This window comes from Microcebus murinus, chromosome 19 (genome assembly GCF_040939455.1).
Source record: "Microcebus murinus isolate Inina chromosome 19, M.murinus_Inina_mat1.0, whole genome shotgun sequence".
In the NCBI taxonomy this organism is placed as follows: domain Eukaryota; kingdom Metazoa; phylum Chordata; class Mammalia; order Primates; family Cheirogaleidae; genus Microcebus; species Microcebus murinus.
In genome coordinates, this window is record NC_134122.1 from 47,362,947 (window position 1) to 47,387,970 (window position 25,024).

The 25,024-nt window shown below is 37.2% G+C and overlaps 1 protein-coding gene across 2 annotated transcripts in view; it reads left to right on the top strand.

Annotated features, from left to right (window-relative positions):
• FMN2 (formin 2) overlaps positions 1 to 25,024 on the top strand; it is a 307,908-nt gene that overhangs the window by 97,564 nt on the left and 185,320 nt on the right. For both annotated transcript variants that reach the window (XM_012738321.3, XM_075995507.1), the window contains exon 6: positions 1,762 to 1,906. In XM_012738321.3, the coding sequence (XP_012593775.2) occupies positions 1,762 to 1,906 (145 nt within the window). The remainder of the gene's footprint in view (positions 1 to 1,761; positions 1,907 to 25,024) is intronic.

Genomic DNA, 25,024 nt, shown 5'->3' on the forward strand with positions numbered 1-25,024 from the left:
GGGGAGAATTTTACCTTAAAACTCTTGGAAAAATTACAATTTCATGTACTTTTTAAGCATAGCTCTAAAACTCTCTGCAGATTTTTATACCTACAGATGTAAAATACGTAGTGAATCAATTTGCCCTTTAAGATCTTAGGTTTTTCTTCCTACGTAGCTAAGTGGTGAAACAAATGACATGTATCAAGGCATAAGATGTGCTTATACCCATCTGTAAAGTTGCTGATGTGTATCTTACAGAGGGATCTATTTTTCTTAGCATGCATGCTCTGTTACCTAGTTGCAAGTCTCTACTCATGTCTGAATCTGATTGAAAGTATGCTTATATGCTCTGTAGAAAACAGGCGAGGGCAGAGAAGCAGAGGCAGTTTTAGCTAGATTATTTTCCATGTGAGAATCTACCCTTTGCTTTCACTACTTAAATTTCCATTTCTGACAAACAGCTTAAAAACGTAAATCAAATTCGTAGGCAGACTGACCCCCGAGTATGACATCCTTTAAAAGTCACAGCCTTGCTTTACTGTTGCATGTTGTCTTCAGAAACACACTGTGCAAAATACACACACCCACGAGTGAAATGATTTAGTTTTGAGAATTTCATGGCACCTCTGTAGATGACTGGGGACATAATGTGAAGTCGTGAGATCGTACTTGGGAACGATCATCATAAAAGAACACTTTCCTGGGGGCAATGGTGCATGCCTGTAGTCCCTGCTTACTGGGGAGGCTGAGGCAGGAGGATCGCTTGAGCCCAGGAGTTGGAGGCTGCGGTGAGCTATGGTTGTGCCACTGCACTCCCGCTTGGGCAACAGAACAAGACCATCTCCTCAAAAAAAGAAAAAAAAATACTTTCCACCAGTTACCCTAGTGGTATATTATTCATCCATGCCTAGTCCATACTCTGCGTTCACTGCACTGAGGCAGTGCTCTGGAAAGTGTTGGCGGGAGGGAAAAAAATGCATTTTAAACCTTACTGGCCTTTCTTGTTCTAACTTCCTTGAATTTTCTTTGTGTGATGTAGCATGCACTTAGAAACAAGGTATTTACCAGGCTTGTTCTCATTTCTTATATTAATTTTATCTTCACTGAATCATATCAGGGGACGAGAATCTCTATATATCCTGACCACTTCTAACTTTGCAATTCATTCTCTGTATAGTTGCCACGCCACTTGTATATGCCGATGAATCATTTTAAGCTGTACCCTGAATTCATTTTTCTCCAGATACATGATAGGAAGTTCTTTTGTTGTTGTTTTGCTCTTTAGAAAATGCATTTACCCTCTTGGTAGGTGGTGCCACATGAATCTGTAGCCATAGAGAAGCCAAATTACAATGTGGTGATGGGAGGTGGTGAGGGGAGGGAGGATGCTGTTAATATCTTGGAAAAATATATTTTTAACTCATGAATAATTTACAAGGTTAATAAGCAAAGTTGGGATTTTGAGATATCAAGCATTTCTTGTCTTCATAGCCCATGAGGTAGGTTTTCCTTGGATGTTTTTATACAGTGACTTAATAAGAGAATTCCTGAAAATTATTTCTAGGCAAAGGTTTCATTCTATACAGATGGTATTTTAATGTTCTCATTAAATTTATAGAACAAATGCTGATCTTAAAGAAAAGATCCTCCTTATCTTTCTCCCTTTCCCTCCCTCCCTCCTGTTAGCCTTTTTCCTGCCTTCATTCCCTCCCTTTCTGTTTATGCTTTCCACAGTGTAGTTCAGTTTGGCCCTTTCATTGTTCCTTTGCTTAATTTTAGAGACTCCAGTGCTTCACTTATTTGGGAAAAAATTGAAGAGCCATCCATAGATTGTCATGAATTTGAGGAATTATTTTCTAAAACTGCTGTAAAGGAGAGAAAGAAACCTATTTCTGATACTATCTCAAAAACGAAGGCTAAACAAGTGAGTATTCTTGTGCTTTCTGAATTTGGATGGTATTTCTGGCATAAAGTGTGAACTTTCATTGGAGAAAAACTTTGGAATAGTTTCTGGGCTGTGTAAAACCTCCACGGACCTGACACAGATAGCAAAGGTTAGAATATTAGAACATGGGGTTAAGTAACGCTAGTCCAAATAGAACAACAAATAATCATGTCCATTATGTGATAATGCCCTCTTCCATTTGTAACTTCATAATACATATTTCCAAAATCTCAGCCATAATTTCCTTCCAGAACTAGTTATCTGAAAGTAAATTGTCACTTGATTTAAATCCATCTGAGTGCTAGTATGGGTGGGAAGAAGGGAAAGAGTGGGCAAAGAAAAGTAGGCAAGAAGTTCCATCCTTAGTAACCGATAATGTGTTTGGTGTTTTGTTGCATTATAACCAAAGCACACTCTATTAAAATCCAGCTAAATAGTCACGTTGTACTTGAAATATGGAAGAAAATCTTGTCTCCATTTCTCACTTCTGCATTCCATGTTAGATCCTTCCATCTAACCGGTGACACTTGAGTAAGAAAAAGTTAAGACTGGTGCATTTCGAGAAAAACATTTTCCAGCCACGTCTTCCAACTGATTTATCCATTGGACTTGATCATAAAATGATGTTGTTTTAAATTTCTCAAGGCTGTCATTCAGGAAGCTGTAGTAAAACCCCACAATAATGAGCTCCAGATAGAAGGAATGACTATTGTGCTCATCCTTTACCCTGAAATGGGGACTGGCTACATTTCCTAACTTTTACAGGGGTGGTAGGAAAGAGGACGTGAGGGCAAAGAAATGGCAGACAGCTCAGTCTTGGGAGCAGAGGAGGGGAAATGAGGCCAGCGTCTCCAGGGTTTCTCTGGCCCAGTCTGCTCAGATGAGTGCCAAGGAATGGGGTGATTCCTTGAATTTTTGCCTCTGACCCCAAAGTCATAGCTAGACCCGAGCTGTTACCATTGATATTTATTTCAGAGCAGACAGTTCCCATCAGATGGGCACTGCCAAATACAGCCGGGAAGGGATACATTTGAATGGAACATCTAGACTCCTGGAACCCACAGTTGGCTGGGTGGGCAAGCTCACCCTGGGCATTTCATTAATCTCAGAATAACGCAAATCCAAACATTATGCAGTCGAATTTCTCAGAACCGTCTACTGCATAGCACTTGGTTGCTAGTGACCATAGGTCAGTAGCTATAGTAAATGAGACAGTGCCTGGCACATGGTAGGCACTGAATAAATATTTGTTAAGTTAACAAACCAGCCAACAGAGGGAGAAGACTTTTTAAAAATCAGCCATTAGGCCCAGTACTGATTCAAAACCAGAAAATCATTCTTGTAATAATAATCAATAAGTCCAAGGTGACAGTGTTAAGAGGATTAAAGGTAAACAAAGAACCACATTTTCTCTGGCAGAGATAAATATCTTAAAAACCTTTTCCATGGTATATTTGCATTATAGCACACTGAGTCCGAGTCACCCTATCTCTTCTCACAGACGGTATCAGAGATGGAAAAGCTGTCCGGGCAAGGTGTATGGTTGGAGAGTACAGACATTGAGGAGAGCCAGGCAGCTAGAATCGTCACTTGAAAAATGGGCAGATGTGGCACAGGGAATCTCTTGTTCGGAGACTAAATATTCAGAAAATCAAACCATGCCTTCCCCACATCCCAACACCCCCTACCTTTTTATTTGCTAAGAAACTACAGATAAGGCAGATGTCTCCCAGTTGCCTGAGACTATAGGATTTCATGCTCTATTTGACGTGGTATTCAGTTTGTAGCTCACTGAAATGTGATTTGTGTCTAAATCATCAAAACTTCAAATTGAACAAGTTGGCATGACATGGTCTCTTTGCATATAAACAGTTGCTTCTATGTGGAGCATCATCTCAACATAATCACCTCGCTCTGTCACTAAGACACTTCATTAACTGTGGGCCAGAGCTTTTGCCAGCTTTTGTCATCATTTGCACTCATTGCTAGTGACGCTACCGATGACCTTCACCTTCAAACAGGGTTCATGGAACAGTCTCCGTCATGACTTCTGATCAGCTTGTTCAGCAACTCCTTGGCTTGGCTCTTGGTATTGAGCTCTGCACTTTGGGTCTGTTTTTGGGGGGATAAAAGCATTTTTTTTTTTACCTTGTCTGTTAGAGAAAAATCACTGCAAAGTGATATATTATGGGAAAAAACTTAGTTTCATTTAACTTCATTGTATTTGGAAGAAAAATCTATCCTTTCCATTTACTTGGGACACTTAAATTTTTATTTAAGGAAAGTATATTTTCAGGATGCATGCAGATAGTTCTTCTTCTTATGGGAAATGTATACTGATTGTATGTGCAGACATTTTGGTAGCTCATAATTCATTTCCAGTAAAATTAATAGCCTTTAATGCCGTGGCATATGTTTATGGAGGTATTTCAAGCAATTCTTCTTATATACAATGGAAGCTGGAAGTTCTGTTTTTCTTTAAATATTTAAAAATAGCCAACTAATTTTTCTGTGATCTGTCTTCTTGAAAGTAAGACTGTGGTTGAATGCACTGGTATTTAACGAGGTGCCTGGGCTGTTTTTACTGTCAGGGCAGAGACATTTTTGGTGTGATAGTAGAAGATTCCTCAGCTGGGCACACTGCCGTTTGGCATAAGAGAAAGAGGGTTATTTCCTCTGGACACTCAGACTAATCGCAATGTTGAAAATCTTGTAATTCGAAATCCCCTTTTCTACAAGGAATTTAGGACAAAGCATTTTATGTTTTTCTCATGGAACGTGTATTCGTGTTTGTTCTGTGATGATTTCTTCACTGGTTCTTCTTGGTTTTGAAGTATTACATGTACGGAGATCAGCTGAGAAGTTATATGGAGGTTTATCAGATGGTAGTTTAACATAGTTCTTCATAACCAAATGAGTTTGATACTTCTACAGTCAGAATTGTTAATTAACATGCTAACGTAAAACAATGATAACACCAACTCTGTCTCTTAAGGATTAAAGAGGAAGAAAGAAAAAGCAATCTCATATGAAGCCCATGTTTGAGCATTGACACACATGCAGACTTGCCTGCTTTTAAGGAAGGCTCTAGAGCTAGTAAGCATTTGGTCCAATCTCTTCTCTATTTCCAGGGTAATTCAGTGACTATGAATGTTGATAATGGCCCTAAGTCACTTCAGGATCTTTGGTGCTCAAATAAAGATTGAATTAAGCTTAACCCAAGTTTATGAGCATGAAAGTGAGTGAATTTACTTTGGAATGATATTGAAAACAAGGATTGCCTCAAAAAAGTTTCTAGGCTGGGCACTATGGCTCACACCTGTAATCCTAGTATTTTGGGAGGCTGAGGTGGGAGCATCATTTGAGGCCAGGAGTTCGAAACCAGCCTGAGCAGAGCTAGACCCTGTCTGTACGAAAAATAACAAAATTAGCTGTGTGCCTGTAGTCCCAGCTACTCTTCAAGAGGCTGGAGGATGGCTTGAGCCCTGGAGTTGGAGGTTGCAGTGAGCTATGATGATGCTCTAGCCCTCTATCCTGGGAGACAGAGTCTCAAAAACCCTGTCTTGAGGAAAAACAAAACAAAACAAAACAAAAAGTTTCTGGTTAATACTGTGTCAGATGAAATCATAAGGACATGTAATTTGGGCCAGGTACAGTGGCTCACACCTGTAATCCTGGCACTCTGGGAGGCCAAGGCGGGAGGATCGCTTGAGCTTTAAGACCAGCCTGAGCAAGAATGAGATCCCATCTCTACTAAAAATAGAAAAAATAATTAGCCAGGCAACTGAACATAGAAAAAATTAACCGGGCATAGTGGCGCGTGCCTGTAGTCCCAGTTACTCGGGAGGCTGAGGCAGGAGGATCGCTTGAGCCCAGGAGTTGGAGGTTGCTGTGAGCTGGGCTAATGCCATGGCACTCTGGCCCAAGCAACAGAGTGAGACTCTGTCTCAAAAAAAAAAAAATTATTATCATAATTTGGTAAACATGATAGTAGTAGTAAGTATGACAACAACAATAATAACCATGGAAAGCACAAGTCATATAGTGCCAGTTATTTCGCATGTATGAGTTATTGTTTTTAGCACTTCAATCCTCTTATTCCTACCAGATAGAGGAATTCAATAATGTTCCCAAACTGGTAAGGGGCTGAGCTCAGGTTCAAATTCTAGCTGTCTGGCTCCAGAGCCTCTGTTCTTCCTAATTAAGTAATAGTTACAGATGTGAAATATTTTATATGAGTGTAAGTACAGTATTTTATTTATATGGAGGCCAGAATATATACTTTTAAAAAAGAATTTGAATTAGTATTGGTTTTCACGTATGATCAATATTTAAATGACTGCGATTACACTTACAAAATTGTATGTGAAGACACTTTTAAAACCTTTTCTATCTTCTAACAGATTCTGACAAGTCCATAAACTGTGATGCCACCAAACATGACATTTGCCCAGTTAAATAAAAGTTTATCTGAGTGATGTGAGCTTTAGACATACAAGCTTCTGTAAGCAGTAAAAATTAGAGCCATTTGCTTGTGTGGCGTATAAATAGTGGTTAGAAGCAGACAGCCACTGTGGTTAAACCTCACCAAATGTCAAGTGATGGTACTTTTTATTCACCCCATGACACAAAAAGAACCATCTTTGTAAAATATGCCTTACATAAATAATGTCTAAGCATGTTTAAAAGGTCTGTAAAGGAACGTGCTACCCACAATGTAAATTTGCACAAAGAAGTTAACAAGAGTGAATAAGAATCTGCATCTATTTTATTTCAAATTATTATGGAGGTACAAATGTTTCAGGTTACATGGATCATCTTTACAATGCTTGAGTCCTGGCTATAGGTACACCTGTCACCCAAGTAGTGTTCTTAGTACCTGTCACAATCTGTGTTATTTTTTAAAATACGTAACTGACATTTGTTTAACCATTTAGTGTAACACAAATGAATCTCTTCATGGGTTTCTTCTGTTCGCCAGATTAAAATGCTCTGTCCAAAGAATGGGAGAGAAACATTATTTATGATAGTTGTTTGTTAAGTTTCAGCCTCTGGAAATATGATTAGAAAAATAGATCATTAAATCTGCTACTTTTTATATAAGGGGAGGTAATAAAAGTGTTCACTGGAATTCATACTTATTACAGATTTAAACTTTAAGGAATTAGACATTTAGTGTAGTGTTCAGTCTTTCCATTGTGCTTGATGACTTAACATCTAAACAAGCCATTTTTTTTTATGTTGTAAAAATTTATAAAAACGATGGGGAAAAAAGCATCCATTATTCAGCTGCTCTTCTTTGGGAGTACGTGGTTAATACCTCCAAACATTCATACAGAAGACAGTAATTGCCATTAATAAGGCTTCTTCCTACTATGTTGGGGCATTCGGGGAAGTGTGTGTGCTACACTTCAGATATTGACTGGCACTGGATTATTCACTGCTATGGAAAGCAGAAAGAGGTTAGATAGATATATCTATAAATCTTCACTTCAGTTTTATTTATAACTGCAAATGTTTATCTTTAGATTTTAAAAAATGTTTTATAATCAGTATAAATTTCAGTGTTCACAGGGGAATAGGCTGAATGATAATCTGAATAGTAGAAATCTAGTTTTTTGTAAGGGTGTTAATTTTTCCTGTATAGCTGGCAAGGGTGTTAATTGTTTCAGTGTAGCAAGGGTGTGTTTGGGTTGATTTTAATAGTTATATTTGTCTTTCAGACCGAAGACCTAGAATGTCTGAAACACCAAATATCTTATAATAAGACAATTTAGATTTGTTTCGGGGATACACAATAAACATTTGGTACTTTGTATCTTTTAACATCTGCTTTTAATAGAATACATTCCTATTGCAAGCCTTAAAAATGTATTTACATAGAAAACCACATCAAAATACAAAGCTATAATTAGACAAACATAGGTTTTGTGGAATCTGGATTTGTTTTAGATGTTGAAAGATTTATTATTCTCTGAAGATGCTATTCCTATAACTATTTGTAGAGCATACCCAATCAATTCAAAGAATGCAGCCATGCTAAACCTTGATTTTTAATTTTTCTTTTAGCCAAAAATAATAATAATAATGTTTATACTTCTAAGTAAATGGCTATAAAAAAAACATAAATCCATCACTGAAGGTTAATTATTTTGGACTTTATATTCACATACTATGATGGTATTGAGATTCTGTTGGACTAGATGTATAAGAAAGGGGTGTGGATTTTTCATGGCTGGGATATTCTGTTTACTGTGATCCATAGGAATTGAAGAAAGAGCATAAAAAAGAGTACAAAGTCCCAGCTACTTAGGAGGCTGAGGCTAGAGTATTGCTTGAGTTCAGAAGTTTGAGGCTGCAGTGCACTGTTACTCTGCCTGTGAATAGCCACTGCACTCCAGCCTGGGCAACCCCGGGCTGGAGTATGTGACCCCATCTCTAAAAATTTTTTTTTTTAATTCTATTTGGAGATGATGGGAAAACGTTTTCTCAGTATCACCAGTTTAGAGTGGAGCTGTTATTTCAGACAGCACTGGACCACTAAAAAGAGTGAGCCTACTTTAGTTTCACTGGAGAAGCTAAATACTGAAAGTACAACTTCCACTGCTATACCCTTTTTTGATCTGATGGCAGAGTTTATTCATTTCAGCAGGAGTACAGCAGAGGAAACGAGCTAAATATACCAGAGAGGGCACAGAGGCTCTCTGGAGGGCTAATTTATTATGGAACAACCCAGGAGAGACAGTAGGGAGTAATTCAAGGGACTATACTTGAATAATCCTTTAGGTTCCACACTGTATACGGGAGACACAGTCGGAGCTGTGGGTGGTCAGGAGTTGAATGGAGTTTGTAGGCTGGACTTGGGATAAAGCCTGGAACAGAGGAGATCTGACTTGAAGTGGGTCTTGAAGAATTTATTTGGTTTAGATATGCAGAAAGGATTAAGGGGTGATTTTTGAGACTAGCACCGTGAGCAAAGGTTTCCTTGCAGCTTATTTAAAACCACAGTAAATCAGGCGTCATTATAGCAGGCTTCTCCTGTGCGCTCCTGTCTGAGGGTTTCAGGAATGTAAATGTGGATCGTTTATATTCCTTTCCCTTAGCAGAATGTGTTTCCTTCTCATCCTCCTAGCATGTCTTCAGGTTTGTCATATTAGAAATAAGTGTGAGAATTGAATTTAGATAAATTGGCCGGAAAGCTTATTTCGCTTTCATGGTATGAAATAGCAGAATGTATGTTTCTTTACCATGGACAGCAACAGGACTTTGGATAACCAACCCCAGAGCAAAGGAGGATTTTATCCCTTATTTGACTTGCATAGTGACAATTATGGCAGCTCCTACCTTTTTCTTGCAAGAAGGGATACTGGGGACGTTGGTCTGATTATTCACATCCTAACTCAGTGTGACCTATACTGAAAAATGGTTATGATTATTTGAGACCAAAAGCTTAAGACTTAAAAAAAAAATTATTGTTAGTTATGTCTTTAGTGTTTTTTAACTTCAGCTCTTTTGTGGTTGTTTAAAGTTGTTCTGTCTTTTTAAAACCTATTACCCTGCCTCTCCTAGAGTAAAGCCATAGCCACAGGCTGAGTTGTAGAAAGAGAGAGATGCCATCTTCTTGGCTGCACATATTTGGGTTAGAGTAGAGTTGGGGGTGGCTGGTGATAGAGTATTATTTAAATCATCCCAATTATTTAAATTGGAATATAAGCTCTTTCTTTTTTAAACATATGTTTGTCATGGAAGATTTCTAACATTTCTCCTTCATTTTTTGTCAAACATTAATATGTGAATCTTTAAAATTACTTGATTTATAACTTGGAGCTCCACCTGAATGATTACTTTTGTTTGGAAGTGGGCCTTCTAGACAGAGTAAGCAACTTGGTATTGTTTTTCTTCCCAGCAAAACAACAATTTAACTGGTGGAAATTATAACACACAAAAAAATCATTTTAAGTTTCTGGAAATTGTCTGAAGAGCATGCAGGAAATGGAGAAATGGTCATTCAAGAAAATCTACTCAAAGCTCAGTAAGAGTAGTGAGAACCTGTAACAGCTGAGCCACAACCGTCTCCATCACTGACCACCTCCAACTCTGCTCTACCCCCGACATGTGCAGCCAAGAAGACAGCATCTCTCTCTACAACCATCTGTGGCTGTCGCTTCACCCTGGGAGAGGCAGGATAATAGATTTAAAAAATACAGAACAACTTTAAACAACCGTGGAAGAGCTGGAGTAGCTATACTAGTAGCCAACAAAATAAACTTTAAAGAATGTTACTAGAGATAAAGAGAGACATCTCATATTGAAAGGACTAACAAGAAGATATTGAAGTCATAAACATTGATGTACCTAACAAGAGAGTCCCAAAGTGCATGAAGCAAAAACTAATAGAATTCAAGGGAGAAGTCAACAATAATATTCGGAGACTTCAACAGTCCATTTTCAATAATACGTAGAACAGGCAGAAGATCAACAAGGAAATGGAAGAATGGAACAGCAGTGTGAACAAAATAGTCCTAACACATCTATGGAATGCTCTACCCGATCACAGAAGAATATACATACTTGGTAGATGTACATAGAACATTCTCTGTGACAGAGAATTCTAGGCCACAAAGCGAGGCTTCATAAATTTAGAGGGATCAAAAATAAATTTTTTGATTTCAAAATATTAAGGGAGTACAAATGTATTTGTTGCATGGATACCATTTATAATGTTTATGTCAGGGCTTTTAGTGGTGTGCATATCACCTGATTAGTGTTCGTTGTACCCGATAGGTAGGCTTTTACCCTTCCCCTTCTTCCTCCCATGCCTTTCCTGATTTTTAATGATTTTAACATCTTTTTGTGCCCACCCATCAATTAGCTCCCAATTACTAGAGAGCACATATAGTGTTTGTTTTTCTATTCCTGAGATCCTTCACTTAGGATAATGGTCTCTAGTTCCATCCAAGTTGCAAAAGACATTATTTCATTCCTTTTGATGGATTAGTGGTACTCCATGGTGTGTGTGTGTGTGTGTGTGTGTGTGTGTGTGTGTGTGTGTATCCATTTATCCACTCATGAGTTAATGGGCACTTAGATTGATTCTACATCCTTGCAATTGTGAATTTTGCTGCAATAAACATTTGAGTGCAGATGTCCTTTTGATAGAATGACTTTTTTTCATTTGGGTAGATACCCAGTAGTGGGATTGCTGGGTCAATTGGTAAGCCCATATTTATTTCTTTGAGGAATCTCATACTGTTTTCCATAGAGGTTGTACTAATTTTCAGGCCCACCAACTAAGTATAATGTTCCTTTCTCTCCACCTTTGTGCCAGCATCTATTGTTTTTTGACATTTTAATAATGGCCATTATGATAGGGCATTAAGAAGGCAATATTTCATTGTGGTTTTAATGTGCATTTTCCAGATAATTAGTGATGTTGAAATTTTTTTCTTAAGTTTGTTGGCTATTTGTCTTTCTTTTGAAAAAGTTCTGTTCATGTGTTTTGCCCACTTTTTAATAGGGTTGTTTGTTTTTTCTTGCTGGTTTGAGTTCTTTGTATATTCTGGATTTAGCCTTTTATCAGATGTACAGTTTGTGAATATTTTCTGCCAGTTTGTAGGTTGTCTGTTTACTCTGTTAATTATTTCCTTTCCTGTGCAAAAGCCTTTTCATTTACTCAAGACCCATTTATTTATTTTTGTTGTTGCTATATTTGCCTTTGGGGTCTTAGTCATAAATTCTCTGCCTAGGCTAGTGTCTAGAAGAGCTTTTCCTACCTTTTCTCTTAGAATTTTTATGGTTTCATGCCTTACATTTAAGTCTTTCTTCCATCTTGTATTCATTTTTTATATGGTGAATTCTGTTTCATTTTTCTGCATGTGGCTATCCAGTTTTCCCAATACCATTTATTGAATAGGGCTTCTTTTCCCCAGTGTATATTGCTGTGTTCTTTGTCAAAAAGCAGTTAGTTGTGGGTAGTTTTATATCTGGATTCTCTATTCTATTTCATTGTTCTATGTCTCTATGTTCATGCTAGTACTATGCTGTTTTGGTTACTATAGCCTTGTAGTAAAACTTGAACTCTGGTAATGTGATGTCTACAGATTTGTTCTTTTTGCATAATATTGCTTTGGCTATTTGAGCTCTTTTTGGTTCCACATGAAGCATAGAATTACTTTTTCTAGACCTGTGAAATATGACATTGGTATTTTGATGGGAATTGCTTTGAATCTGTAAATCATGTTGGGCAGTATGATACGGACATTTTAACAATGTTATTCTACCAATCCGTGAGCATGAGATGTTTTTTCATTTGTTTGTGTCATCTGTAAGTTCTTTCATTAGTGTTTCATAGTTTTCCTTATAGAGCTCTTTCACCTCCTTGGTTAAGTATATCCCTAAGTATTTTATTTTTTTTCTAGCTATTGTGAATGGTATTGAGTCTTTGATTTGTTTCTCAGCCTGACTGTTACTAGTATATAGAAATGATACTGATTTGTATACATTGATTTTTATAACCTGAGACTTTGCTGAATTTATTTATCAATTCTACAAGTCTTTGGAATTTTCTAGATACGAGATCATATCTTCAGTGAAAAGTGATAGTTTGATTTTTCTCTAATCCAATTTGGATGCCTGATTGCTCCAAATTGATTCTTTCTCTTGCCTAATTGCTCTGGCTAGGATTTTAGTACTATGTTGGTGGTGTGGTGACAGTGGCGATAGAAGTGGTGACAGTGGGCACCCTTTTCTTGTTCCAGTTCTTAGGAGGAGTGCTTTCAACTTTTCCTCATTGAGTATCATGTCAGCTGTGGGTTTGTCATACATAGCTTTTATAATTTTTAGGCATGTTCCTTCTATGCCTAGTTTGTTGAGGGTTTTTATCATGAAAGGGTGCTGGATTTTATCAAATATTTTTGTTTCTGCATCTATTTAGATGATCATATGGTCTTTGTTTTTGCTTCTGTTTATGTGGTGAATCACATTTATTGATTTGCATTTTTTTTTTTTTTTGAGTAAGGGTCTTGCTCTATTGCCCCGACTAGCGTGCAGTGGTGTCATCATAGATCACTCCAACTTCACACTTCTAGACTCCAGTGATCCTCCTGCCACAGCCTCCTGAGTACCTGGGATTATTGGCACATACCAACATACCTGGCTGCTTTTTTTTTTTTTTTTTTGGAGCGTCTCACTCTTGCTGGTCTCAAACTCCTGGCCTCAAGCAATCCTCCTACTTAGGCCTTCCAAAGTGCTAGCATTATAGGTGTGAGTCACTATGCCTAGTCAATTGATTTCATATGTTGAACCATCTTTGTGTACCTGGAATGAAACCCCCTTGATCGTGGCGAATTATAATTTTGATGTGCTGCTGAATTTGGTTTGCTAGTATTTTGTTAAGGATTTTTGCATCTGTGTTCATAAGAGATATTGGTCTATAGTTTTCTTTTTTTGTTGTGCCCTTTTCTGGCTTTGGTATAAGGTGATTGATATTGGCATCATAGAATGAGTTTGGGAGAGTTCCCTCCTTCTTGATCTTATGGAATAATTTCTCTAGAATAGGTACCAGTTTTTATTTGTAAGTCTGGTGGAATTCAGCTATGAATCCACCTATTCTGGGGCTTTTTTTTTTTTTTTTGGTTGGGAGATTGTTTTTATTAGTGTTTCAATCTTGCTGCCTGTTGTTGGTTTAGTTGGGATATTTATTTTTTCCTGATTAAGTCTTAGGAGATTGTGTGTTTCTTGGAATTTATCCATTTCCTCTACATTTTTTAGCTTATGAACATTGAGATTTTCATTGTATTCATGGATAATATTTTGTATTTCTGTGGTATTAATTGTAATATCTCCTTTTGCTCTCCTTGAGTAATTCCTATTTCTGGTTAATCTAGCTAAAAGTCTATAGATTCTGTTTATCTTTTCAAAGAACCAACTTTTTGTTTCATTTATTCTTTGTATTTTTTTGTTGGTTTCCATTTCGTTTTTCTCTGAGCTTTGTCATTTCTTTGTTGGATTTAGGTTTGTTTGTTCTTTCTTTTCTAGTTCTTTTGCATGTGATATTGGGTTTTTAATTTGTGATCTTTTTGTCTTTTTGATGTATGCACTTAAGTCTATGAATTTTTCCCTGAGAACTGCTTTTGCTGTATCCCATAGATATTGACAGCTTGTGTTCCATTTGACACTCAGTTGGAGTAATCTTTTGATTTCCATCTTAATTACATCATTGATCCTGCAGCAGGTTGATTGGTTTCTATTACTTTGTGTAGATTTGAGTGTTTCTCTTAGAATTGATGTCTAGTTTTAGTCAACTGTGGTCTGAGAAGATACATAGCATGATTTTGCTTTTTTTTTTTTTTTAAATTTCATGAGACACATTTGTATCCAAAGATATGATAAATCTTGGAGAATGTCCCATGCGCTGATGAGAAGAGTATATATTCAGTAGTTTTTTGGTAGAATATTCTGTAAATGTCTGTTAGGTCCATTTATTCTAGAGTCCTTTTTAAGTCCAGTGATTTATTATTGATTTTATGCTTGATGATCTGTCCAGTTCTGTCAGTGGAGTAATCAAGATTTCAGACAATAATTTTCTGGCTATGTAATATTTTTTTCAAGCTCAAAAAACTTTTTTTTCCTCAAAATACATGTAAACCATTTTTTAACTTAAAAAACAATATAGCTTTATGGGCAATAGTCTATTAAAGGAGAAATTTATATCTTTTCTCTTTGCTCTTGATGAAGAGACTAAAGATCTACGGACTGTGATTTTTCTTTTTGGCAGTATGGGCTCTGGGAATGTAATTAATGTCCCTTTAGAAAACCTTACTAGCCTTGCAGTAAATGCTTTTGGACACACTTACCAGCATCCCCCAGAGGGTAGATTTTCTGTGTTTGTGAAGGTTACCTCTGCTGTTGGTTTAACATTTGACTACAAAGTGTTTTTATTGCCTGTTTTGATGAAAGTTTTGAAGACTCTTTCTTCTGTCAAGTCCTCATGTAGGAAAGAGGGTTGAAAGCAAAATCTTAGGATCTCTGTGTTTTTAACTTACATATTGAACAGATGTGTGTGGTAAAGGAGATTTGCATTATTGAACCTAAATTTAAATGCATATGTTAAAATTGGCCAGCGGTCTTCTGCTGTCTCCCTGTCTCTCTCCCTCCTTCTCTCCTTTCTCTCTCCTGCTCCCCCCCATATGCAGTGATAGATGATGTTCGATGTTCTCTTGGTAACCAGTGTCCCCTGTCCTTCATGCACATACACAATATGATCAAAAAAATGTTTCCTTGGTGACACAGTTAGTGCCTCTGTAGAAGAGTCAGGACTTAATATTCTGCTAATTATAGTATCAATGTCCTGTTTATATATGTTTAGCCTCAAAATGACTATGTTTGGTGATTCTATTCAATTATGTGTAGTGCCAGGTTTAAAAGTGAATGAAATGCCTGTGCTATTACTCCATACTTGACAAATTTTAGAGTATGAAAGTGTCTAAAAATAGCAAGTTTGAGAAAAACACTTTAAGAAACTACCGTATAAATCTTGCCACCCAAAGGTTTATGGGGGAAAAAAGATGAGAATAGGCCGGGCGCCTGTAATCCTAGCACTCTGGGAGGCTGAGGCAGGCAGAGCGTTTGAGTTCAGGAGTTCAAAACTAGCCTGAGCAAGAGCGAGACCCCATCTCTACTAAAAAAAAAAAAAAAAAAAAAATAGAAAGAAATTAGCTGGAAAACTTAAAATATATAGAAAAATTAGCCGGGCATGGTGGCGCATGCCTGTAGTCCCAGCTACTCAGGAGGCTGAGGCAGGAGAATCATTTGAGCCCAGGAGTTTGAGGTTGCTGTGAGCTAGGCTGATGCCATGGCACTGTAGCCCGGGCAACAGAGTGAGACGACTCCGTCTCAAAAAAGAACAATGAAAAAAAAAAAAAAAAGTGAGAATAGTATAAAGTTGAAATGAGAACAGAAAGAACTGATGTCACCCAAAGCTTTGCAGAGTATTCAGACATATTTTTTTCTAGTTTTTTTTTTTTTTTTCCCAGCTAGCCTTAAAAATCATTATGTTTCGAGATGTATATTAGTGGGAATGTAAACAAAGTTTCTCTTTAATTGATCTATATGACGATCTTTATTATAGTTTCGTGTATTTCTCCACATGGATTCTAATGTTATCATTAAAACTTCAGAAAACATTAATAGGTCACTCTTTCTATTTAGTTAACCCTTAGTACAAAATAACGTTTTCCTCTTAGTGCTTTTCGGTAAAGTTGTTGGTGTTTTTTACTTGTGGCCTCTTTTGGTAACGTTTTATATACTTAAATCAATTACCGTTATAAGTAAAGCTTTTCATAATTAGGATGGAATTTCTCCTACTCTTTTCCACTGACGAAACAATGAAACTAGCATGTTCTTCAGGCACCACTAGAAGCTAGAATTTGAGCTGAGATCCACTTGAAGCTGAGTGCTTTAAGTTATCAGCCTTTCTTTTATGGCCTAGATGGGCACAAGACTCCCTAAAAACTGGCTTCCAGCTAATCTTCAACCTTTGAACTGGCAAGGAGAGACAAAGTAACTTATTTTATTTTGAAAGGTAGTTTGCAGTGTTCCCTTGGTGATGCCAGACTGACTTGGCTGAGTTTTTGTTAGTAAGAACTTTCCTATTGCAGTAATGCCAGCTTCCTTTTGAATATTGCCACACATGAAGCAGGTAGGTAGAGAGCTATTCCAAAAAAAAAGGAAACAAAACAAAAAACTCCTCAATTTGACTCTTTTCCTTCTATATTAAGTCTTCCAAAAAAATAAAACTATGCAAAGCAGCCAAATAAAAGACTATAACAAATATTTTCCTTTAAAAATGATCAGAAATTATTTCCCCATTTTTTTCTATCAAGCATGAACCATCTTGGTTATATTTCAAAATCTGATGAAGGAATTCAGTTTCTTCTGAATATTTTGGTGGCACAAAGTTAAACAGGAGGGAAACAGGTGTTAGTGTAAAACATACAGTTTCAAAGCAAATTATCCTACTGGCTACATTAGAATAGTGGATTTAAGTAGGAGGAGAAACACAGTTTCTTTTTTTTTTTTTTGAGACAGAGTCTCGCTTTGTTGCCTAGGCTAGAGTGAGTGCCTGCCGTGGCGTCAGCCTAGCTCACAGCAACCTCAATCTCCTGGGCTCGAGCGATCCTTCTGTCTCAGCCTCCCGAGTAGCTGGGACTACAGGCATGCGCCACCATGCCCGGCTAATTTTTTATATATATATCAGTTGGCCAATTAGTTTCTTTCTATTTATAGTAGAGACGAGGTCTCGCTCTTGCTCAGGCTGGTTTTGAACTCCTGACCTTGAGCAATCCGCCCGCCTCGGCCTCCCAGAGAGCTAGGATTACAGGCGTGAGCCACCGCGCCCGGCCGAAACACAGTTTCTGAATAGAGATTTGAAGGCACAGAAGTTTGGTACCCTGACATGTTGAATCTGGCTTGATATGTGGGGGACTTGGAATGGTTACAGTGATGAATTGAAATAATAATTAGGTTTTCGATTGATTCAATGGTTCGCATTTTCAAACTTAAGATTCAGTTTACTGGAGAGATTTTCCACCTGAAACAGAGTAAAGCCCTCATGTAAGGTGATCCTCTTTGGTGTTATGTTATTTCAACAAAAGTCTTCAAGGGCCAGAAGTAGTGGTTAGGAATAAGTCCTCTTGTCACATTTTTCAGCTCTTTAGCCTCCTCCTGAGTTTCTACCTTTTAAATATTCCCCTGTTCTCCAGAGCATTTCTAGGCTCTTCTTGAAATCATTTATCCTCCTTGCTTTGCTTCCTTCCTGGTAACATGTTCCATATGTTTTCTTCACTTTTTCAGGAAACGGTATTAACTGTATTCTGCATTTCCATGAATATCTTAACATTTATACTGCTGAATCTCTTCCATTTGCTCACTCTTCTTCCTTATTTGGGATCATGCGATGCGATGGAGTTAAAAACCTACCGAAAAATATTTTTTCCCATATCCTTACAAACTTTTTTTTTTCTTTTTTAATCTAGGTCATGTCAACTTCTAATGCTTCTAAGAGGAAGGAGTACAGCTCTCTTAACTACACTTAAAACTTTAGATTGTTTGAGAATCTGTACTCTTCTCTACATCCTTCTGGAGATGCAATCAGTGTTTCATGTATGGCAACCGGTGTTGCATGCAAAATTCTAGAATGAACATATAACACATGACTCACACCAAACAGTAATTTGTTTGTTTTTAGTTCGCCCTCTTTTTTTTTTTTCTTAATCCAACTTACTAAGTCATGTTTGCCATTCTTGAGGTTACTAATATGGTTTCACAGATTTTACTGCCCTAATTTTAATAACCATATCATTCTTCCCTCACAATAGTCTACTATACATTTTCCCCCGCTGGGCCACCCAGAACTATGTTGAATCTCTCATGTCCTCACTGCCTTTCTCATTCTTCTTACTGTGGGCTTGCTGTTTTTCTCACTTGTTTATTTTGTCTTTTCTGTGTGTTTACTCACATCAGTATTGTATTTTTATTTTATTTTATTTTATTTTATTTTATTTTATTTTATTTTATTTTATTTTATTTTATTTTATTTTATTTTATTTTATTTTGAGACAGAGTCTCACTTTGTTGCCCAGGCTAGAGTGAGTGCCGTGGCGTCACAGCAACCTCAATCTCCGGGGCTCAGCGATCCTACTGCCTCAGCCTCCCAAGTAGCTGGGACTACAGGCATGCGCCACCATGCCCGGCTAATTTTTTGTATATATATTTTTAGTTGGTCAATTAATTTATTTCTATTTTTGGTAGAGACGGGGTCTCGCTCAGGCTGGTTTTGAACTCCTGACCTTGAGCAATCCGCCCGCCTCGGCCTCCCAAAGTGCTAGGATTACAGGCGTGAGCCACCACGCCCGGCCTGTATTGTATTTTTAAAACGTAAGCTGTTGTGAATTTCCAGGATCTCATGTATTGCCCACACTCTTTTTTTATTCACTCATTCTCTTTTGCAGGCACTTAATATATTCCAATTATTAGAAAGCTACTACGTATGGGTCCATCTTCCTTTTAGGTTCCTTCTCAAAGCCTGTAAAACCATCTCTCTCACTAAAATTATTTTATTGATTTTTTTTGATTTAACACCACAAAAGCCATTTAGAGGAAGTAACATATTATTGTTATGAAGACTCATACTAAGGTTTAGAGAAAAGTTGACATCTGAAAAGATGTTACTTATTCTGGAAAAACTCAGTAATCATACAAGGAATAGGACCGACTCCCTTACTAACAAAGGATAAAACCAGACTATTTTGTCCTTCCTCTCTCTGTTCATAAAAAGTACCAGAAGCCACAGGCAGATAAGCCAAATGTTGCACGTTATCCGTTCCCCATGTTGACAAGCAGAGTGGGCCACTTCAGTGATTCGGAAACTTCGGCAGTGGGTTCATCCCAGCTATTGGTGGTACCCACTGGCAACAATAGTCTATATATTTCACACTTACTTTTGAAGTCCAGAGTGTATGTGAGTCCACCGTGCAGATGGACGAAAGGTATGTGGGCAGGGATAGAATTGCTGCGGTGCATGAATTCATTATTTCTTGGATTCTTTTTATTGATAGGGAATTTTTAACTCATGAATAGCCAGGATAATCAGTTCATTCCCTTTTAGCTATGCCAGTCAGATTTTCCTTTAGCCCATTCGTGCCAGCTGGTTTTTCTAAGGGGACAAAGCAGGGAAACACGAAGGTAGAAAAAAATTGAAACAAATTGTTGAAATTTTTTTTTTTGCATTAACAACCCCCTGAGGGGACACTCATTCCCTCTACCCTTGCCGTGATTCTTAACCTTCTCCCCAATGAACCCTGGAAAGAGGAGAGAAAGGTGAGAAGGGCCAAAGAGGTTTTACATACTGGGCAGAACTTCTGGTGGAGACACCAAGAGTGTAGAGGTCTTCCAGGAAAGGGAGATAGGTGTTGGAAGGGGAATGCACCTGAGCACTGCATGTCAAGGTGCTGATTTGTGTGTGTCTCTTTAAGCCCAAATCCAGTCTGAGTTTGCATGTCTGTTTCTTTTCTGCCACAAAGAGACATATACCATGCTTGCCATAATTGCAATGTTGGGCAATAATCACATGACTTGTGCTTTAGGAGAGGTATAAAAAACTTTCTGTCATCACCAAAAGAAAAAAAAAAGTGTATCAGCCTTCCCACAGATTAGTTATAATTAGAAAACCATGTTGAATCATGTTGACTCAGATGAGGCTATGGAGAAACCAGGAGTTATTCTGTTCATCAGAGGCTAGCTTCCCGACCTTATTTTGCCAGTCATGTTTTAGAAAACTAGTTATACAAACTGAAATTATTCTCTTTCCTGCTTCTACTTTAGAGTTTTTGGGCTTCCAGTTCAAAAATGGGAAAGGGGGAAAAGGAGGGAAGCGTGGAATATTGCAATAAATCAAGAATGACCCCTTTCAGTCCCAGGGCATCCTCACACACACGTTGAAAAGCAATACCTGGATGTCATCCTTGCGTGATTAAATACAAGGACTTCTAGGCCACCATATCAGTTTTGGATGAAGTTAAAATTGCCTTGATGCTCATTTTCTTTTAAGATGGTCTTTTCATTTAGATCAGATTTTGATTTGTTAATTGTGTAATCTCGCATCAGTGAAGGGCATGAACCTCAAGCTTTACCTGTGCCCCTGGTGGTGGAGTCAATCAATACTAGGATCCATATCCATTCTCCTTCTCCCACCTAGTATCCAAAGTTGGCCTGGTAGGAAGGATCCCACCCAGGAAGTCTGGTAACTTACTCATCAGTCACTCCTGATTATTCATATATTTTCTTTTTTAAGTGTCTGTAGATTTTTAATATCTTAGATAATTCATATCCATTACGTGTGAGTTTTTTCCTTCCCCAGGAGACTGTTGTTGTGTATAATAACCTTGTGCTTGTAGTGGGATTAGACATAAAGGATGTGGGTTTATGATTCATGCTCAAGCAAATTTAATCCACGAGTGATCTGCTGTGAAAATTGAAGCATGAGGTGCTGCTGAGAGTTATGGCTGTTTTGTGTGCCTTCAGCTCTTGGCATTCACGCAGTTCTATGGTAGACAGGTGATTTCCTTTCAGGTGATTACCTGAAATGGATTTTTCTCTCATTAGCACCGTCCATTCTCCTTGGAATGGAAGCTTTTAGCTTCAGTGACTCTTGCCAAGACTTTAACTGCATACTGCAAGCCCCTAACACAGTGGAATACCCCATGACATTGATCCACTATCAGCCTTAAAGATGATATGTTTTTGAATAATTGGACTTTTCGAAAAGCCTATACATAATAAATTGACTCTTCCAAGGCTTTCTTTCAGTGATTTTATTTTCTTCTTGTGTGCTACTTGGGGTTTAACTTTGCATGGAAGTGCATTTACAAAGTTGACTGGCCCTTCCTTTCCATGTCTTCAGCAGAGTCAGTATGACATTGACCAATGGTAGCTAAGGACAGCAGGGATGTGATTTTTTTTTTTTTTTCTCTTTTGCACCTGAGAACAGTCATGGAAGAGTCTAGGATTCAGATCTTGGATTCTTAGACCATATTTCTACCTCTTGTCTCATAAAACAAAAAAATGATTTGAAAACTGGGGTAACATCTCTCTGTTCCTAAGTTTATTTGATTGCTGACTCTCTCTGTTGATGATTCTTGAACAGATAACTAACATGTATAGTTAGATGAATTGCCACCAGCTTAGAAAATGGTCTGGGATTTTTATAAGAGCTACTCATTGTTCAGGTCAGTCTCAGCTCAGCTATGCATATCAGCTGCTGGTGCTCCCAGCCTGCTGCTTTGCACAGACTGTGTGATTTTTATGCATCTGGGTCTTTTCCGTATTGTCAGTTCCCTACCACGTAGAATTGCAATTATATATTTTGTGTATTAATATTCATTTTCAATATCTTTCCCTTTTTTGGATTTTTAGAGCTAATTAAATGCCCCAGCTGGCCTTTGTATCTTGGGATGGAATTACTCACAGAATAGGACACATGTCTTCCCCACAGATTGAGTCATGGTGTAGTGACATAAGGGAATTTCATAGGATTAGCAAAATAACCAGAGGTTCCATGTGGCATTAATTCACTCCATGTCTATTTATTGAATACTAACTGTGCCAACCACTGAGCTTATGCTCTAGCGTGAGAGGGGAGGGAGATTGCGGAATAGGATTGGGCTTTGAGAGAGATCGGAATTGGGTTATACATGTATAATTCCAGGGGATACTTGAGTTTCTTTGCCTTCTTGCTGCTGTAAACTTGAGGATGACACTGAGATGGGAGAAACAAACTTTCATAATCCCAAATAGCATCTTATTCTAAAATTGCTTTTATTTGATTTTTGAATGAATCTTTATAAAGATGATTTGCTTTCTTAGGATTCTAATCTGGCTTCATTTGTCTTCTATGAACATATTGCCCACAGATTGTAGGTGTTAAGCAGAATGAACTGGCTGGAAAACTACACCCCAGAAATAAACATTTGCTTGTAATATTTTCTAGGGATGCTTGTATACTTATGGATAATTCAAAGTTACTTTTAATCAAGCACTGTTATGCTACTGACTATAGTGTTCTGGGGAAGATAATGAAATTCAAATGAAGGCAATGACTATTGACAAGAAAGGACTGATTTGAGGAAAACATAGGAGTTAGAACAGCATAACTTAGATAATTATTCTATGGTTGTATTTATAGACACTTGAAATGTATTAAGCACTGTGTATCTTTATAGCCACTGCTTTTGAATGCTCTGCCCATGATCTTGGGTAAAGGAATTAAAACTTATTGGGTGAATACCTCACTTAGTCTATCAACCCATCATGTATATGTTTCTGTGGATATGTGTTTGTTGGAAACCATTGACACTTATAACAGCTTTTCAAAACATTTAACTGGTTTATAGGCTCCTGGGTGGCTTACTTAGTTTTGTGATTTTGTTCTGAGATATTTGATAATTTAATCATAACTACGTTTGTAAATTTTTAAGAAAATTATTGAAAAATATGAAATTTTATTTGTTCATTTCCTTAGTTAGCCTACCAAAGTTCTAAACAACTACAACCACTTTGGTGAACTACTTGATAGTAAATACTAAAGTTCAGTACATATATACATATAACCCATGACCCAATAGTCATTAGAGTAGTTTTGCTTCTATATGTGTATATCCAAAAGAAATGAGTTCATATGTACATAAAAATATGTATATAAGAATATACATAGTAGCAGTATTTGTAATACCTCTAAACTGAAAACCTTCTAAAATATCTATAAATATTAGAATGGAAGAATAAATTGTGGTATAACTATGTAGTGGAATAGTACACAGCAATGAAAAGTAACAATCTACTGTTATGCTCAATAGCATTGATGGATTTTATAGACAAAACCAATGTGAACAATATGTTTCCATTTACATGATGTTCAAGAGCAAGTAAAAGTAATTGGTGGCAACAGACATTAGAATGAAACCTTTGGGAGGAGAATATTGATTTAAATTTCTAAAACAGTAGCCACTTTAGATGAACTATTTATCGAATAGCACAACACCAATTTGAGATTGGGACAGTAGAGTTGAAGATATCTTCAGGGATAGGAATAATGAATCATTTGGCTATTGTTAGATGAGGATATGCTAGAATTATTTAATACAGTATGATAAGTTTCTTTAAATGGAATTGTTGAAGAAAGGAAAATTGCTAAATGTATGCTCCCTGAAAATGATACCATCAGAAAGTAGACTGTTGGTTTTGGAAAGACTTAAAATCACATATTGAAACTTTTATTCTCTAAAAACGAGCACCATAAATTAGTTCGCTGACATGTCAATGTTTATCTCACTTTTACTTCCAAACTCTAGGAGGTCTTTGGAATGTAACCCGGTTGCTTAGTCAGTATATAACTTCCAAAAATAGATTGTAGACTTGTAAGAAAGCTGGAAACGTCTTGCTCTATGGGGCAAGACCAAATGCAGTTTTCACCCTTGTTTCTTCATAGTGCTAAAAGCACCAGCATACTCTGTAGATGGAGCCAGAAATCAAGTCTTGTCTCCATGGAAGGGCCAGAAAGAAGCATCATGCTAATGGCTAGAGAGCACAGGGAGGAGCAGATGCCTGAACAATTCACACACTGAATAACCATTGCTAAATCATTAAAAGTTTATTAGGCTAGTCTATTAAATAATTGTGTACGCTACGTGGTTATTTGTTTCCTGAAAAACTTTTTCCCTATCAAACTTTTCATCTAAACTTATCACTGGCATTTTATTATTGTTGTTATAACCACAAAGGAAGGGAACTATTTTGATTTTTATTTGTCTGGTTTTCATAATTTCCCTGAAATTAAGTACTACGTAAGGCAGGATGTTCAGATGGGCGTTATCCTCTAAAGTTTGCTTTTTTAGCTAACAATTTAAAAAAAAAAAACGTATCTTATTTGTATTTTAACTGTCCATATTAATTGGGTATGATAACACAGGACATTAAGGAAATAGTAGGGAAAATGAGGCATAGAGTATGAAATTCCTTGGGAGGAGTGTCCTGTCCGTATTGAAGCTTAGAGGTGGTACAGGATAGTGGTGAAGTGTGTAGACTTTGGAACCAGACTGCCTGGGTTCATGTCCTGGTTCTGCCACTTAATGGATGTGTGACCTTGAACTTCTGCTAGAAAATGCAGACTGCAAAGGTACCTACTTCATTGTGTTTTTGCAGTGATTCCAGGAAAGAATAATATAAAGCCAGTGCCAAATAATGTTCTCAATGCATAGTCTTCATAAGATAATAACAAATGTACAAATGGTCCTGATAGTAGTCTTTTATTCCTTTGTGGTTGTCACTAACTTTATTATCTTATCAGAATCATATATTTTGTGATAATTAACATCTCCCATTGAGATAATGCTGGCATACGAAGAGAGATGCTGATATCTGTATTTGTAGACACATATTTGATATACAGATATTTTTGGCAATATCATGAAACATTTAGATGTTATACTCATAGTTTAATGGATTTTTGATACTTCAGTTTTAATGCTAGCCTGTAATGCTTCC